Source organism: Typopeltis vanoorti, chromosome 3, assembly GCF_054136105.1.
Source record: "Typopeltis vanoorti isolate ZY-2024b chromosome 3, IOZ_Tvanoo_1.0, whole genome shotgun sequence".
NCBI classification, from domain to species: Eukaryota; Metazoa; Arthropoda; class Arachnida; order Uropygi; family Thelyphonidae; genus Typopeltis; species Typopeltis vanoorti.
The window spans coordinates 137,230,831-137,250,158 of record NC_143551.1 but is presented as its reverse complement, the minus strand read 5'-3'; the positions used below and the strand labels follow the sequence as shown (position 1 = coordinate 137,250,158).

The 19,328-nt window shown below is 34.5% G+C and overlaps 1 protein-coding gene across 7 annotated transcripts in view; it reads left to right on the top strand.

Annotated features, from left to right (window-relative positions):
- dop (microtubule-associated serine/threonine (MAST) protein kinase dop) overlaps positions 1-19,328 on the top strand; it is a 677,535-nt gene that overhangs the window by 101,523 nt on the left and 556,684 nt on the right. For 6 of the 7 annotated variants that reach the window (XM_090390876.1, XM_090390874.1, XM_090390879.1 and 3 more), the window contains 2 exons: positions 7,518-7,698; positions 12,362-12,441. In XM_090390876.1, the coding sequence (XP_090247002.1) occupies positions 7,518-7,698; positions 12,362-12,441 (261 nt within the window). The remainder of the gene's footprint in view (positions 1-7,517; positions 7,699-12,361; positions 12,442-19,328) is intronic. The other variant, XM_090390878.1, reaches the window with a different exon arrangement.

Sequence of the window (19,328 nt, the reverse complement as noted above, 5' to 3'; positions counted from 1 at the left end):
ATTATGTTCAAAGGTTTTGCAAGTTGATCATGTGGTTAAAGTAGTATTTGCTCTGATCAACTATATTCGAGCTCGGAGTTCATCATCATCAAATTCCTGCCATGTACCCTCAAGGGGTGTACAGGATATGATAGTACTCATGAAAAAATTACATCATTATTAATTTCCTGTCTACAATTTTCCTCCAAATCAGTCTGTTACTTGTCAAGATTCCAACATTATCAGATCTTATATTTCTATCGTCTAAAGCACTTTGTACCATATCAATCCACCTATATCTTGGTCTTCCTCTGGGTCATTTTGCTGCGAACCTGGCAGAGAACACTTGTTTTGCTAATCTTACCACCATACCACCTGAGATTAGCTCTGCTAATGCATTCCTGGATGCTGACAATGTCAAGTTCTTTCCTAATATCCTTGTTTTTAATATGATATTGCCATTGATGCCATCTGTTCATGCCTATAATCTTTCCCAGGACTCATATCTGTGGTCTCTAGTCTTTGGTCAAGTGTTTTACTTCTGACCCAGCTCTCAGATCCATAAGTTAAAACCGGTTTGAACACTGTCTTGTATACAGCTAATTTAGTGTTCCGACTAATTTCTCTCTTATTCCATATGAATTTATTCAATTGACTTCCCACCATACCAGCTTTGCTGATTCTGTTGTCTATTTCTATATTTAATTTACCATTTTCAGTAAAAATCGTGCCTAAATAGCTGAAATGTTTTATTATAATTATAGCTGTTTTGCCTGCTTCAGTTTAGGAGTGCCCCTGTTTAAATGTCATTGGCTATTTACTCATGGATTCTTAGGGCATTGTGAGTGTAAATGTACCAAAAGGTATATGTAGCATAAGGAATAGAAATTTACACATACCTTTTTCTGGGTGTTGCGGCTTTTTCTCTTTCTGTGATGTCGAAAAACTACTGAGTGTGTGTGTGTGTGGGGTAGGCAATTTGGTAGAATTAAGTTAGAAAAACCCGGGTTTTTTTCCGTAATGTATATAAACATATATATTATATTATATAGGGTAGAGAAAAGGTAAAAGATTTGATTTTTTAAAATAGGAAGGGGGGGATAAGGTGGTTGACATGGTGCTGTCCGTTTCGACTATTCGTGGTCGTCAAACGAACCGCACCCCGTCAACCACATTTCCCCTTCCCCCTCCCTATTTTTAAAAAATCAACCCTTTCACCTTTTCCCCACCCTATATAATATAATATATATATTTATATATGTTACGGAAAAAAAACCAGGTTTTTCTAACTTAATTCTACCAAATTGCCTACCCCACACACACACTCAGTAGTTTTTCGACATCGCAGAAAGAGGAAAAGCCGCAACACCCAGAAAAAGGTATGTGTAAATTTCTATTCCTTATGCTACATATACTTTTTGGTACATTTACACTCACAATGCCCTAAGAATCCATGAGTAAATAGCCAATGACATTTAAACAGGGGCACTCCTAAACTGAAGCAGGCAAAACAGCTGTAATTATAATAGTTTATTAAGAGGAGTAACATGGGAGTTTTCCCAGAAATAATATACATAATGAAATGTTTTACTTGTTCCACAGGTTCTCCATTCACAACACAGTTGACATTTTCAATGATTCTGCCTATTTTCATTGTCTTTGTCTTTTTATTGCTGACCTTCATACCATATCTATTACAACAGCTATTCAATTTAGTCAGAGAATCTTGCAGACTTGTAACGGATTTATTTAGAAGTATAACATCATCCGCATAAAGCAAAGAGCTGACATTAACATCTCCAATTTTGATATCATGTTTAATACCACTTTCCTTCATAATGTGATCCATATAGATAATGAATAACAGAGGAGATAATGTACATCCTTATCTCACACCAGATTTAACATTAAACCATCTTCCTGTACTTCCTTCAATTCTAACTGCGGACTTACAACTCAAATAAAGACTAAGTATTGCTTGATATAATGCCCCATTGACACTGTATAACTGCAGCGTATTGAATAGCTTCTGTCTTGGCACCTTGTCATATGCCTTTTTCAAATCAACAAAACTTAAATACAGATCTTTGTTGTATTCCCACTTTCTCGACTATTTGTCGTAAAGTGAAGTTCTGATCCTGACAGCCTCTATTTGGCCTGAATCCAGCTTGTTCTTCACCAAGCTTTTCTTCCACAATTCTTCTCAACCATTTCTCAAGTATATTTGCATATCTTACCAGGAACACTCAGTAGGGAAATACTTCTGTAATTCTCACATTCAGTTTTATTTCCCTTTTTATATATGGGTGCTATGAGAGCTCTACTCCAATCATTGGGAATTCGTCCCTCTGTCCAGGCTTTCTGAACTATGCAGTGCAGCCACTGTAAGACTCTTATACCACCATATTTCAGCGTTTCTGGTCGAATATCATCTACTCCTGCTGTCTTTCCACATTTCAAGCCTTTGATGGCTTTTTCTACTTCAAGTATGGATATGTATTCCTGACTGACTGACTGCATGCCTGGTCAGTGTTTTTTACCACTGTGCTGTCATCACTGCTTGTTTCATTTAGCAGTTTTTCAAAGTAATTACTCCATACTTCAAGGATATCTTTTTCTCCTGTTTTCATGTCACCTTTATCATCTCTAACTCCTATTTACAGCACTCTTTTCTCCATTCTTAAGATTCTTCAACAACCTCCAGAATATTTTGCCACCTTGATATTTATTTTCTATATTCTTGCCAAAGTCCTCCCATGACTTTTGTTTAGCTAGTTTTACACAGTGTTTAGAATTCTTGCATTTGTCTCTATATTCTCTAAGAGCACTAGTTGACTTATTTGACAGGAACTTTTGATATGCTTTCTTCTTTTCCTTCACTGCCTCTTTAACTTCCTGTGTCCACCAGGGAGTTCTGATTTTTTTATCCTTACAGACAACCTCACCACATGCCTCATTGGCAGAATCAATCAATGTTTTCTTCAGAGTTTGCCACTGAATCTCCAAGGTTTGATTCCTGTTCTCAAACTCTTTCATTTTTTCTTCAATAATCTTTGTGTATTTTAGTCTACAGTTCAAATTTAAAACTTTCAGCTTTAAAACTTTCTTACGTGTTATTCTTTTCAATATGAAATTCAATTTTATCCTGCTCAAGACTAAATAGTGATCACTTCCAATTTCAAATCCCCTGTACACTCTGGTGTCCTGCACCAAGGAGAAAACATCACTATCAACAATAACATAGTCAATGAGACTTTTCTTATTCCCAGCCTCTTCTCTCCATGTGAATTTTTGCACATTTTTATGTTGAAACATGGTGTTAGTAATAACCAGTCCATGTCCTGAGCAGAAATCCAACAGATATTTGCCATTATTATTAGCTTTGCTCTTTTCTCCAAATTTTCCCAAAATATTTTTGTATGTCTCACAATCATTTCCTACTCTGCTATTTAGATCCCCAACAAGGACCAACTTTTCCTTTTTCATTGTGTCAATTGCTTTTTCTAAAGCATCAAAAAATTCCTCCACTTCTACCTTAGTAGAACCTTCTGTGGGACACAAATAAGTCTCATTGCCCAGTTCCCCATTCTCATATTTGCCCACATTACTCTACTTGAGACTGACTGCCATTCAAGAAGATTACCTTCGTATTTTGTGTTGAATACTATGGCTACTCTTTCTTTTCCTTGATTGTCATTGCCTGAATATAACATTTTGTATTTATTGCTCAGAAAGATCTCACCAGTTTTGGTCTTTTTTGTTTCAGTCACCCCTATTATGTCGATCTGGAATTATCTAATTCCTCAGCTAGCTCCATTTCTTTGCCATTCAGGCTTCTTACGTTGATAGTACCGATCTTTAACTCTGGTGATGTTGAGTTGGGGTTTGTTTTCAGATTTGTTCCAGTAGCTGACTTTTCGCTGTTTGCCCTGGTTCCCTGGCGAAAACAACGGGGGCCTTGTTTAACCGGGCAACACCCCAGCAGGTATGAAATTTTGTCATGTTGTACCATCATTTTTTATTTTGGTTTAATCAATAAGAATACAATTTGGTCGGCTAAATCCCAAATTGCCAGCCCATCCTCGTCCGTTCAGTATCAAAGTAGATACCCAACAGGGTCCACCACAAGAAGGTGAGGATTGGACATTAGGTCAGAAGCCCTGGTCGGTTCTCCGCATTCCTTTAAAGGCTATGTGGAGGTCTCCTTTCAGTTATACAGCTTTGACCCTTAAGCACCCTCATATCGAGCTCGGAGTTTGAAACACAAAATGTTTCAGGCGTTTCCTAGAAAAAAATGATGGCGAGTATGGGGATTTAGCACACTGATGTACATTGGTTGAGCCACAGTAAAGTTTTGTCACACTTTGTCGCTTTAAAAAATGAACTAGTTGAATTTTTGAAATCTGAAGAAGATATGGAAAAATTCCCAGAAATAATGGATGAAGAATGGAATCGAGATTTATTTTTCTTGTGTGACATTTTGGGTCCCTTGAATGACCTAAACTTACAGCTTCAAGGAAAAAATAATTTTGTTTTTTATTAATGTCTCTTATAAAGGCATTCAAAATGAAATTAAGTTTGTTTGAAAATCAACTTGCTAAGTGGGATATGTCACATCTCTTAACTTTCACAGAATATTCCATCAGAATATCATGCAATGGTGAGTGTAATATATAAGAAGCACATATCACTTCTAAGTGAGGAGTTTCAGAAAAGAATGCCATTGAGTAATGAAATTAGTAATTTGAGGATCCATTGAGAAAATGGATCCTCAAACACATAAAAGTGATTGAGGATCCATTTTCTGTCGAAGCAGGAAATCTACCTCTCGAACTCCAGATGGAAGTTATTGATCTCCAGTGTTCTGAAAACACTCGGGTCAAGCATAGGGAGAGAACTTTATAAGAGTTTTATTTTCTTCTGGATCAGGTTAAATTTAAAAGTTTGTTGGATACTGCCTTCCAGGTATTTTGTATGTTTGTGAGCATATATACTTGTGAACAAATATTTTCGGTCATGAACTTGAACAAAACCAAACAGCATTCATCTTTAATCTTTAAGTGATATCAATTTAGAGGATTTCCTGCCTTATTAAGAACGGCCACTTCAAACATGGCAACAAAGAAATGTCACATTGTGACATTCAGTAACTGATATTTCACTGAGAATAAGTGTGATATTCTCAGTGAAATTATTAGTAAACTTTGTGTTTATGTTTAGGTGGTTTTTATTGAGAAATTTTGCAGCTATATTTGTTTGTAAATAATTTTGATTATAATTTTAATTGTAACTCTAAAAAATGTAAATATGCATATTAATTAATATTTACTGTAGACCTACTAACAAATTTATTTAAGTTTAGCTGCAGCAGACTAGTCTAAGATTCTAGGTCCGAAGTGATCTGGCCATTGGTTGAGTGGTCCAAGTTGGGTTTGGCCCTCAAAGACAATCAAGTTGTGCAGGCCTGATTTACCAAGTGGATAAACTTCCAACAACTATTTCTTTTCTTTGAAATATTCTTTTTCTCTTGTATGGGTTTTCTATAGTTATTAATGAGCACTGCTTTACCAAACTGGCCACTATCATTCTTCTACTTTCTTCTATGCATGTAAAACATGAGCAGCTGCTTTTCAAGCCATACACAGTTTAGCTTCAAACTTACTGAACTAGTTTCTTATCTTTAGCTTTTAATTCTATTTCTTTTCTTTGAACAGTCCCTTCCTCACACTGTTTTCTCCAAGGACTGACCTCTTCATGTTCGCAAAAACATATATACCAGTTTCTTTCTTTCTTTTTCCTTAACGATTTGTCCACACATAGCTTTCTTGTGTTATAGATTTTATAACTTCTTGTGTTGTGTTCTGATTTAATGAGTCTGATATATGTTTGAAAAATTATTTGTAATGTTTCAGATTTGTAAAATTACTAATGTTTTTAATTACTTTTGCTACTGTAGATTGACTGGCTATGTAAAAGCTACCCAGTGTGGCTGGTCAGTGGTATAATAATGATGTATATGAAGTTAATTAAAATATAGTACTTTGAATGATAAACTTAAAAGTTTTCATTATGCATGGTCAATTATTACTGAACTTTGCATTGCAGTTAACTTTCAAAGATGACTAATGCTCAGAAATATCAGCCAGTTGTATAGCTGAGTAAATGGGAATAGCCTTCAGATGTTCGGAGTTGCTACATAACTGTGGCTTCCTCTTGGTTCAGTAAATGAATAAGGCATTTCAAAATGACATTGTTGTATCATTTATTTGTCATAGGACAAAGCATTTTTTTTTTTTTTTTTTTGTTCCCCTAGTGATCCCTATAGGGATTGATGGAAAAAAAAATTAATACATATGAGGATTGATGATGAAAAATATTCAGCTGAGAGTTATTTTATTTTATTTTATTTATTTTTTTGAACAGCTAACTCCCAAAACCAAGGAGTGAGTATAGTTGGAATAATTGGTAATTAGGCTTTGTGTGTGTGTTGAGTCGAGAGGTTCATCTAAATATCTTATAACTTCATGTAATGATATCAGTCACTAAATTTCAGTCTTTTCTGATGTGTGTGTGTGTGTGTGTGTGTGTGTGTGTGTCGGGGGGGGGTGCTCAGATCATCACTAAAATTGCAAATGGATATCAAAAGATTCAATTTTTGAACTTTTCTTTGGTTTGACATACAATGATTATAAACCTGCCAGTAACATACATCAGAAGAATTTAATTTTAAAATTATTTAAATTAAGGGGATATTAAATTCCACATTGTTTTAAAACCGAATAAAAAACTCAAAGATTGGAATCAGAGAGTTTCATGCTGAATATAGTAAACTATAAAGTATCGGCGACCACTAGCGTGAGCTAATGCAAGTGACCCTAGTACGTGGTACAATATTGGAGAACGCGTGGCAAAGTTCTGATCGTTTTTCTTAGGTATTTTCCAGTCACTACCTAGTGACCTCCCACCATAATGTAATGACAGCATACATTTCCTAGGAAATGTGTTTTTACGTTATGGAAAATACCTAAGAATAGCGATCAGAACTTTGCCGCGCGTTCTCCGGTATTGTACCACGTACTAGGGTCACTTGCGCTCACACTAGTGGTCGCCGATACTTTATAGTTTACTATATTCGGCATGAAACTCTCTGATTCCAATCTTTGAGTTTCTTATTCGGTTTTAAAACAATGTGGGATTTAATATCCCCTTAATTTAAATAACGTTTATATCGCCGAAATGAAGCTTATTAGCTCTTTATATTTAAGTAACTTAATTTTAAAACTTTTCTAATGTTATTTAATGGTTTGGATTATATCAGATAATTGGTAAAACTGCCAATAATGGGTATTGGAACAGTTGATTTTCAAATTTTAGGACAGAAAGGTTGGATGTTGTTGTATGTCATGTAACATGCTGTACATAAGATTGTTAAAGAGTACTATTTTTGTTATGTATATGAAGAATGATAACCAGGATACTTAACTTCGTTTATTTCAGAAAGCATATTAGACAATTGTTCCTTAATTTTCTCTGAACAGGTTGAAAGAACCTCATCTTCCCCAGTTATTTCTCCTCGTCCAGACACAGATGATGTGGTTTCACTTTTTCCACGAAAATCACGAGTATTAGTGAGGCAAGGTTCAGAGGATGTAAAACTTCGGCGTGAAAGTTGTATAGCATTTCCTGGAGGTCATGTATCAGTTGCATCAACAACACAAGGTAATATATATAACTTAATGTGTTTTGTAAGCTGGTTCATGAAATGAAATTTTTAATTTAAAATAATACCATTTCCAGTTTGAAGAGACAAAAGCAGCATTGGCAATTTCAAATCACTTAAAAAGATATGTACTCCTCCATAAATGACAACTAAATTACATATGACAGGTTTCATTTCTTACATCTTGTATTTTACTCGGTTGCAAATCATTATAAAAATTACAGTTATGGGATTTACTTGTAGATTTATTGTAAAAAGTAATAAACATCTACATGTTTCACTGTGTAACTGATAGCTTTAGTTAAAGCTTTTTTGTTTGGTTATGAAGAAGTAAATTATGCTAAACATGAAATTCTTGTTATAATCCTTTATCCGCGTATAAGAAAACAAAGTTTGTGCATGGATATCATCATGACTAGGCTACTTCTGTTGTCTCCAAATAGCCTTCTCCTCCAACTCTTTATGAGAAATGTCAGTAAGCTAGTTTTTTCTCCTCTTTACTTTACACATGGTGCCAATGCATTGTTCTTGTGTATGGGATTGATATTCAAAAATAATATATAAATAAAATTAATATTATAGTTGTGACTTGTTGTAGTTGATGTTTGTGTTCTGTTAAAAAATAAACTAGCTTAACTAGTAAAAAAAGTTGCAGTTTAATTGATGCTGCAATACACAAAAATAGTAGTGGGAAATTTAGGAGCTAAGATTAGAGCAAGGGAATGAGAAGCAGATTTTGTGAATGATTGGAATGCATTGCATGAGTGTGTGTGGAGTCTGCAGACAATTTTAATGTGTTCAAGGTATGGTATGGTGAGCTGTATGACATAGGGGCATCCTAGATGAGTTTTTGATTCCATGGGAGTCTTAGGATAATAATTAATAATAATAATATAGCCGGGTACGAAACTCGGATCAAAATCCATCGAAGCCCTAGAGTTTCTTGCCGAAAAAACTATCGGCGATCCCAAGAGTAAGTAATCCCTTGGGTAGTACAACACCAGGGCAACTCCATGCAAAGGTGGAGCAAGATCCGTCACTAACCTTAATATTCTCTCATAATGTAAACACACAGCTCCTAAGAAATGTATACTGTTATACATTATGAGAAGAGGTCACTACCCAGACCGGTTTCAACCTTTTTTGAGGTCTCATCAGTGAGTAGGTAGACCTGGAATACCAAGGTTTTAAGTGAACCGAACTTACATACCTCTACTATCGAATTGCCAAAATGGTGTACTCATATATTGTTATTGCCAAATTGTTATTACTATGTTTTACCAGCTACATAAGTTTATTGAAAGGGAGATGGTAAATCCAGTTTTATTTTATAGCCGGGTACGAACTACCTGGCTATAAAATAAAATTGTTGTAATAATAATTAATAATAATGTTGTAGTAAGTAATCCCTTGTTGTACTACCCAAGGGATTACTTACTCTTGGGCTCGCCGATAGTTTTTTTCGGCACGAAACTCTAGGACTTCGATGGATTTCGATCCGAGTTTCGTACCCGGCTATAAAATAAAACTGGATTTACCATCTCCCTTTCAATAAACTTATGTAGCTGGTAAAACATAGTAATAACAATTTGGTAATAACAATATATAAGTACACCATTTTGGCAATTCAATAGTAGAGGTATGTAAGTTCGGTTCACTTAAAATGTTGGTATTCTAGGTCTACCTACTCACTGATGAGACCTCAAAAAAAGTTGAGACCGGTCTGGGTAGTGACCTCTTCTCATAATGTTAAACAGTATACATATCTTAGGAGCTGTTTTTTTACATTATGAGAAAATATTAAGGTTAGTGACGGAGCTTACTCCACCTTTGCATGGAGTTGCCCTGGTGTTGTACTACCCAAGGGATTACTTACTCTTGGGATCGGCGATAGTTTTTTCAGCAGGAAACTCTAGAACTTCGATGGATTTCGATCCAAGTTTCATCCCGGCTATAAAATAAAACGGGATTCACCATCTCCCTTTCAATAAACTTACGTAGCCGGTAAAACATAGTAATAATAAATATTTAGACTGTTAGCTGAGTTAATAACTTTATCAAACTTTCTTCATGTTAAGATGCTTAATTTACACAACTGAATATTCTTTTAATATTTTAACTTTTTTTTTTATGGGAAAGTTTTATTTTTCATCATTATGCTTGTATATCAAAAATTATAATTTAAGCAATAACTTGATGAATTGGAAGTAAGCCAAGTAAATTGATTACACTCAGTGATGAGCTATAAGGGGCTCATGGGGGTTCTTTGTTAAAATTTTCTCAAATTTGCTAGCCCCTTGTTGTTTACTTTTTTTTTTTCAAAAGAAACAAAAAAAACATAATTTTTTGAAATATATTAAGCAACAAACTCATACGGTACCCTAACAAAAATTAGTCTATTCTCATAAAACTGTCATCAACAGGTTGTTCCACTGGACATTAGTTCTGTGTTCGACAGTACACTGACATATTACAATTGTTTTTGTTTAAAATTTAAACATAATAATACATTTAAAAACTATATATTCAGCAAATTTTATTTTTATAATTGTAAAAGTATTTTTACCCATGAAACATGAAAAGACAGTCAAATTTATTAAATTTTTTGGGGATAATGAAAAGTGATTCTGCTGCAGTTGAAAATGAAGTCGAAGATAATATGCACATTGATTCAATGAATATGCAACAGGTTGGAGGAGAAAAAGAAAATCATTTACCTGATTGCTGGAACGAGAAGCAAGCATCGTATTTCAAAATGCAGTATAAGTGGTTAGAAGTTAAAAATAGTAAATTAGGATGTCGTGTTTGCTCAAAATATAAACACTTAGGTGTTGAAGGAGAAAAAAGCTGTCGCCTATCAAAGGAATGGATAGAAATGAAGATGAAACCGAATGGAAACGCTACAGACTCAGGAACTGCATCTTTGCGTAAAAAGTTATCCAAAAATAATGAATCATTTGCTCATAATAAAATCATAAAAATAAATGAAGAATGTAGCAAATCTATATTACCAAATTTAATTGACAAACTAAATGAAAGAGAAATTTTGATAACTTCAAAAATTTTTAATTCTGTTTATAGTTTGGTGAGGAGAAACCGACTGATGTCTGATTTACCAGATTTAATCAAGCTGCAAATTAAAAATGGTATTGATCTAGAATTATCCTTGCATTCTAGATTCTCAGAAATTAGAATAGTTGAACATATTTCTAAACAAATAAAGAAATATTCTCCAAAATAATAGAAACAATTGCAAAATTTCTATAATAGCAGATGAATTGACAACATTATTGAAAATAAGTGTTTTAGTTATTCACATATAAGTTGAGCTCACTGAACCATCTATGATTTTTGTAGATCTTGTAGAATTAGAAAATACCACTATGGAATGTATACATGCTACTATAATTGCTACTTTTAATTCATATGGATTTTCTGATAACTATTTAAAAAATCATCTCATTGCATTTGGTTCTGATCGAGCTAGTGTAATGTTAGGAAACAAATCAGGTGTTGCAATCAAGCTTCTACAAGAATTTCCCAACATTGTCATTTGGCATTGCATAGCTCATTGTTTACAATTAGAATTAGACGATTCGATAAAAAAACGTTAAAGAAATAAATCATTTTGAAATATTTATGGATGAATTATATGTTTTTTATCATCAATCACCAAAAAATCAACAAGAATTAAATACAATTGCAAAAGACCTTGGTATCGAAATTTTAAAGATTGGCCATGTGTTTGAACCACGATGGGCAGCTTGCAGTTTATGAATGGCTCTTGCTGTGTAGAGAAAATAACCAGCTTTATGCAAGCATTTTGCATAATGATAAATATAAGGGCTTTTTAAACCGACTTCTCAATTTGGAATTTTTAAAAGGTCTAGCATTAATGATTGATATCCTACAGGAATTATCATATCTGTCAGAAGTGCTACAAAGTCGCAATATAAGTATTATAAGGGCTAACTCCTTAATCATGCGAACAATTAATGCAATTAATGATTTTAAAAATTCTGTAGGTTCTTATGCATCAAAAATTGATACCATGTTAAAATCAAAAGAATTTGAAGGAATAGCAATTGAAAGCAAAATCAGATTTCACAAACTACCGTGAGAAACATTACTAAACTCTCTTATAATGTCTTTAAAGGATAGATTAATGCAGCAAAATAATTTTAAACTGAAAAATGAAAATTATGAGGATTTGGAAGATGAAGAACTGAAAAACATTTTGAATGTATGTTATCCTGAAACATGTGTTATGTCGACTACTTTTCTGTTATTTCTCTATCCTAAATCCCTGTCGTACCTACTAAGCCTGAAATCTCTAACCTATCTCTCTGGGGTCACTTCTTTCGGAACTCTGACAAAATTTGTTTGATATAGTTGTGCCAGCCAGAGTCCTAGCACAGAAGAATTCTTGTACAAAGAAACCTTCCCAGAGTTCAAGTATTGCCTAATCTTGTTAAAGTATTAAGTGCCTATAGAAACTTCGACATTGCAGTCATGGCCTATAACTTTGAGATGGTAAATGTTGCATTTTACTGTACACTGTACATTTTACTTCTAAAAGACTTGAATTGAATGTAGGTTAAATTTTTTCTAATATTTTTCAGCTTTTCATATACACAGTACATTTAGAATATTCTATTTTAGCAGCAGCAGAAGCATCTAATTTAGTCCGCATGAGAACTTCATTAATGGGTCAGTCAGCACCATCTCTATCAGCTAATATAGTAAGTTTTCTAAAATTTAGGTGTTGTTAAAAAAAATTGCATTTATTATTTTTATGTATATATGACAATATGTTTGATTAGTATTTGGATATTTCACATTACAGAAAACCCCCGCTTAACGTGAATTCGATTGCATGGTAATCAGTTAGTATGAGTGAGTGAAATGATACTATTTCCTGCTTTAAGCGAGTTATTAATCAGTTAATGCAATTTTTTTATTTTACATGAAATTTTTTGTCACCATTCTCAATGTTGCAGCTAGTGGCCAGTGCTGTGGGCTGTGGCTGGCAACACTCAGCAGTTGACTCATAGCTATTATTACAAGTGCACATGCAAAATCTGTTCTCTTGCTCAATCACTTTTTCTTAATTAATTGAAGAAATGTGTTATCACCATTACTTTTCTACATCTATGTCAATGATCTCCCCATCTTTCCAGGAACTAGAAATTTTATCTATGCTGATGACTTTGCCATAGCTACTCAGTCAAAATATTTAAAGTCCATTGAAACTACTCTATCACTTGCCTTAAATAACTTAACCACATACTATACCAACAATCAACTAAAACCAAACCCCTTGAAAACCCAGACTAGCCTTTTCCACCTTAACAATAAGGAAGCCAACAGGAAGCTACAGATTTCTTGGGAAGGCTCTAATATAGAACATTCCTGGAAGAAACCAATCTACCTCGGTGTGACTCTCAGTCGCACCCTCTCATATAACACCCACATAGAAAAAACAAAGGCAAAAGTGAATGCAAGAAACAACATACTAAGAAAGCTTACCTCCTCCAAATGGGGTGCAGACCCTAGATCTTCTGCCTTGGCCCTTTGCTATTCTTCTGCTGAATATGCTTGCCCAGTATGATCCAGATTCTGCCATGCTGAAAAACTTGATCCAGCATTGAATGAAAGCTGCTGCTTAATTACAGGATGCCTGAAACCAACACCACCAAAAGACCTGTATACTTTGGTTGGTATTGCACCTCCTTCAATTTGAAGATCTGCATTCTCAGCTGATGAAAGAAGCAGACAAATGAATGATGAACGCCACCCACTGTTCGACCAGACCGCAGTGCCCCAAAGACTAAGATCCCGACATAGCTTCCTGACAACTGTTGAACCACCTGAAAACCTCCCAGAGACAAGACTTCAACAATGGCTTGCAGTATATCCTGAAAATAATACTGGTATTCCAACAGCCGAACATCTTCCACGTGGTGCCCACTTGGACTGGAATACTTGGAAAAGCCTAAACAGACTCTGGACGACAAGATGCTGCAAACAAAACCTCATCAAATGGGGTTACCTCACTAGCCCATACAGTTGTGAGTGTGGGACAACCCAGTTCATGGAACACCTTCTTTCTTGTCCCTTTCTTCCATCGTCTTGTGCAAAAGAGGACCTTATATCCTGCACAGAAAGAGCAGTTGATTGTGCAAGATACTGGAGGAACATCTGACCATGTTTATTGTATATAAGTTATATATAGTTTCCTTTTTTTCATATTTAATTATTATTCCCTGTATAATTCATCTAACAAATCTAAACTGATCTCAATGTAATGTATCCTAATTTGTTGTAAATCATGTTGTACCACTTACTACTGTACTACTTGTGTTTGGATATGAAATTAAAAAAAAATTGAAGAAATTAATTAATTTGTTTAATTTAGATACCTAAATTTTGTTTGAATTTTCAAAAGGAAAATGATGCTGGTTACTAACATGGAACAAAGCTTCGAAGTCCACCCAAATCTTGATAAAGTGATCACCAGCTATTGCAAATTGCATGACAAGATGAAAAAGTCGAGCACTATTCAAACATCTTGACTTCATTTTTTTGTAAAAAAGTAGCTCAATCAAATGTTTAGATATTAAATAAAAATTTAAGCAATTGATTTTTATTAACTTCGATGATTTTATCTTCTTATATAGCTTTTTTTTTTTTCCAGATTTACACTAACGGATGAATTATAATTATTCCTATTGTTTATTGCATTTGCTTAGCACGCATTAATCGATGGATTAATTAGTCATGTTAAGCAAGGTTTTCCTGTGTATCTTCAAGAGTCTTAATATGATTATTAACATACACTTAGTGTAGATTATTACTATTTTACTTTGTTCTGATGTTAACCAGAAGCTGGAAAAAAGAAAGCAAGAAGTGTTAAAAAAAAAAAAAAAACGCTGAGATACAGAGCTACTAGCAGTATACTTTGAGAATTTCTTACAAAATCTGTTGCCACCTTACAATTTCCAACACTTACAATGCCAACTTCTTCTTAAACAATTTCCGTTTCTTTTATCCAATTAGCATATTGCTAACAAACAGTTATCATAAATTATATAAAACTTTTAACCACCCAACCAGCCAGGACCTATATATACGTCCAGATAAATCTGGATATGATTCTGTAACACCTATTGAAAATTTTCAATAGGTGTTACAGAATCGTATCTGTAATAACACCTATTGAAAACACCTATTACAAGTTGGTCTCACTATTTCATCCACCTCGGCCGGTAGAGAGGTTAACTGCTAAGTTTTGTCAGTTAGAAGGAAAACGCTGTTGGAATTATGTAAGGTTGTTTTGTCCAGGATTTTGAAATAGTGCAAGCCCATCATTTCAGCTTAATTTCCATTGGTATCATGATGAATGGCTAAGGAATTATGCTTTTACAATTTCTCCAAATCGATACACTTACAAAATGATGGAGATGATGTGTGGTGCAACTCAGGTACTGTTGCATTAGAAAAAAATCCAATTCAAAATCTGAGCAGTTTGGATTCACAATTTGTGTATTATGAGTTTGATTTCCACAAGAAAAAAATATCATTGGAAATTTTATTTTATTGCTCTTATTTTACCTACTTGTTTAATGGATTGCTTGTAAAATCAATTTAGTTATTTAATTCCTTATGACAGAAAGCAAGCAACATGAACAAAATGGGTCTCATTGGTTTGTTAGCCTGGTTGCCTGAGTGATTAATATATCCAATCTCCAACCAATAGGCTGTGGGTTTGAATCTCACCATGTCATGGATGTTTGTGATTGTTTTTAGGAGGTAGATGAATTTCATTGTCCAGTGTGATTCCACCACCCTGCTTATTGTAGACCTAAAATGGCTTAAAGTTCCATTTTTGTCTGTAGACTGTCTTTTCTGTATCAGGAAAAAAAAAAATTATGAAAATTAATAAAAATGGAAAACAAAATTGATAGCCTATTCATGGTAATAATATACGATAGATTTATAACCTTTTATAGATGGAAGTCACATGAAAGTTCATGCCAGTTGTGTCTCGTGGTGCACAGTCAGCAAGAACTTTCTTGACTATATACTGTCTTCTTTCTGCATTGGGTAGGCATGGGTTTACAAACTTTATTAATGTATATGACATACCAGTTTAGATTCCTCTTTTATAGAATTTTACATGCTTGCCAGTATTCAACTGTCTTAATGGTTCATGTCTCATAACATCTTTACATTTTCATTTCAGTAACTTTTCCAGCTGTGGGTTCTGCAAGTTGGGAAACCATATTCCCTACACAAGCTCTAGTGTACCGCCTTTCAACTCTTACCTTTCTTACTTATCATACCTTTGTTCTGTATGAGCAATCTTTCTGCCAGAACTAATTAGATGGCCTGCTTCTCTTCTTTACATCTGCACAGTTTGCATTTACTATAATTATCTTTTCAATATTCTCCTTGATTGCATTCTTTGGTAGTGCTTGTTGTTGAGCAGCAAGTATATATAAGACCTGTCTCTTTCTTGATGTTTCCGCTGCTAAAACCATTACCAAGTGAAGTGTTTGTCAACTTTCCCTTCAATATCCTTTAAATATTGACCATGGAGTGCGTTATATTTCAAACCTTCTGATCTTTTATGCCATTTTTTTCTCCTAATTCTTTTTTTGAAACTACTACATTAACTTCTTTTTTCTTAGAGCTTCAGTTATTTTTTATGTGCTTGCTTGATGCATTCAACACTTGCTTGCTATTATTATTATTATCATACTCCCTGGTAGTCTGATAATAATAACACTTGCTTATTATTATGGAGTGTTTAAGGGTCAAAGCTGTATAACTGAGAGGAGACCTCCACATAGCCTTTAAAGGAATGCGGAGAACTGACCAGGGCTTCTGACCTAATGTCCAATCCCCACCTTCTCATGTTGCACCCTGTTGGGTATCTATTTGGATACTGAACGGACGAGGATGGGCTGGCAATTTGGGATTTAGCCGACCAAATTGTATTCTTATTGGTTAAACCAAAATAAAAAATGATGGTACAACATGACAAAATTTCATACCGGCTGGGGCGTCGCCCGGTTAAACAAGATCCCTGTTGTTTTCGCCAGGGCGAACAGCGAAAAGTCAGCTACTGGAACAAATCTGAAAACAAACCCCAACTCAACATCACCAGAGTTAAAGATCGGTACTATCAACATAAGAAGCCTGAATGGCAAAGAAATGGAGCTAGCTGAGGAATTAGATAAGTACCAGATTGACATAATAGGGGTGACTGAAACAAAAACGACCAAAACTGGTGAGATCTTTCTGAGCAATAAATACAAAATGTTATATTCAGGCAATGACAATCGAGCAAAAGAAGGAATAGCCATAGTATTCAACACAAAATACGAGGCTAATCTTCTTGAATGGCAGTCAGTCTCAAGTAGAGTAATGTGGGCAAATATGAGAATGGGGAACTGGATAATGAGACTTATTTGTGCCTATGATCCCACAGAAGGTTCTACTAAGGTAGAAGTGGAGGAATTTTTTGAGGCTTTAGAAAAAGCAACTGACACAATGAAAAAGGAAAAGTTGGTCCTTGTTGGGGATCTAAATAGCAGAGTAGGAAATGATTGTGAGATATACAAAAATATTTTGGGAAAATTTGGAGAAAAGAGCAAAGCTAATATTAATGACAAATATCTGTTGGATTTCTGCTCAGGACATGGACTGGTTATTACTAACACCATGTTCCAACATAAAAATGTGCACAAATTTACATGGAGAGGAGATGCTCGGAATAAGAAAAGTCTCATTGATTATGTTATTGTTGATAGTGATGTTTTCTCCCTGGTGCAGGACACCAGAGTGTACAGAGGACTTGAAATTGGAAGTGATCACTATTTAGTCTTGAGCAGGATAAAATTGAATTTCATATTGAAAAGAATAACACGTAAGAAAGTTTTAAAGCGAATAAAAGTTGAGCAGCTCTCAGATGTGAACTGTAGACTAAAATACACAAAGATTATTGAAGAAAAAATGAAAGAGTTTGAGAAAAGGAATCAAACCTTGGAGATTCAGTGGCAAACTCTGAAGAAAACATTGATTGATTCTGCCAGAGAGGCATGTGGTGAGGTTGTCTGTAAGGATAAAAAAATCAGAACTCCCTGGTGGACACAGGAAGTTAAAGAGGCAGTGAAGGAAAAGAAGAAAGCATATCAAAAGTTCCTGTCAAATAAGTCAGCTAGTGCTCTTAGAGAATATAGAGACAAATGTAAGAATGCTAAACACTGTAAAACTAGCTAAACAAAAGTCATGGGAGGACTTTGGCAAGAATATAGAAAATAAATATCAAGAAGGTGGCAAAATATTCTGGAGGTTGTTGAAGAAGCTTAGGAATGGAGGAAAGAGTGCTGTAAAAGGAATTAGAGATGATAAAGGTGACATGAAAACGGGAGAAAAAAGATATCCTTGAAGTACGTAGTAATTACTTTGAAAAACTGCTAAATGAAACAAGCAGTGATGACAGCACAGTGGTAAATAACACTGACCAGGCATGCAGTCAGGAATACACATCCATACTTGAAATAAAAAAAGCCATCAAAGGCTTGAAATGTGTAAAGACAGGAGTAGATGATATTCAATGAGAAATGCTGAAGTATGGTGGTATAAGAGTCTTACAGTGGCTGCACTGCATAGTTCAGAAAGCCTGGACAGAGGGACGAATTCCCAATGATTGGAGTAGAGCTCTCATAGTACCCATATATAAAAAGGGAAATAAAACTGAATGTGAGAATTACAGAGGTATTTCCCTACTGAGTGTTGCTGGCAAGATCTATGCAAGTATACTTGAGAAATGGTTGAGAAGAATTGTGGAAGAAAAGCTTTTTGAAGAACAAGCTGGATTCAGGCCAAATAGAGGCTGTCAGGATCAGATCTTCACTTTACGACAAATAGTCAAGAAAGCATGGGAATATAACAAAGATCTGTATTTAAGTTTTGTTGATTTGGAAAAGGCATATGACAAGGTGCCAAGACAGAAGCTATTCAATACGCTGCAGTTATATGGTGTCAATGGGGCTTTATATCAAGCAATACTTAGTCTTTATTTGAGTTGTAAGTCAGCAGTTAGAATTGAAGGAAGTACAGGAAGATTGTTTAATGTTAAATCTCGTGTGAGACAAGGATGTACATTATCTCCTCTGTTATTCATTATCTATATGGATCACATTATGAAGGAAAGTTGTATTAAACATGATATCAAAATTGGAGATGTTAATGTCTGCTCTTTGCTTTATGCGGATGATGTTATACTTCTAAATAAATCCGCTACAAGTCTGCAAGATTCTCTGAATAAATTGAATAGCTGTTGTAATAGATATGGTATGAAGGTCAGCAATAAAAAGCCAAAGACAATGAAAATAGGCAGAATCATTGAAAATGTCAACTGTGTTGTGAATGGAGAACCTGTGGAACAAGTAAAACATTTCAGCTATTTAGGCACAATTTTTACTGAAGATGGTAAATTAAATATAGAAATAAATAACAGAATCAGCAAAGCTGGTATGGTGGGAAGTCAATTGAATAAATTCATATGGAATAAGAGAGAAATTAGTCAGAACACTGAATTAGCTATACAAGACAGTGT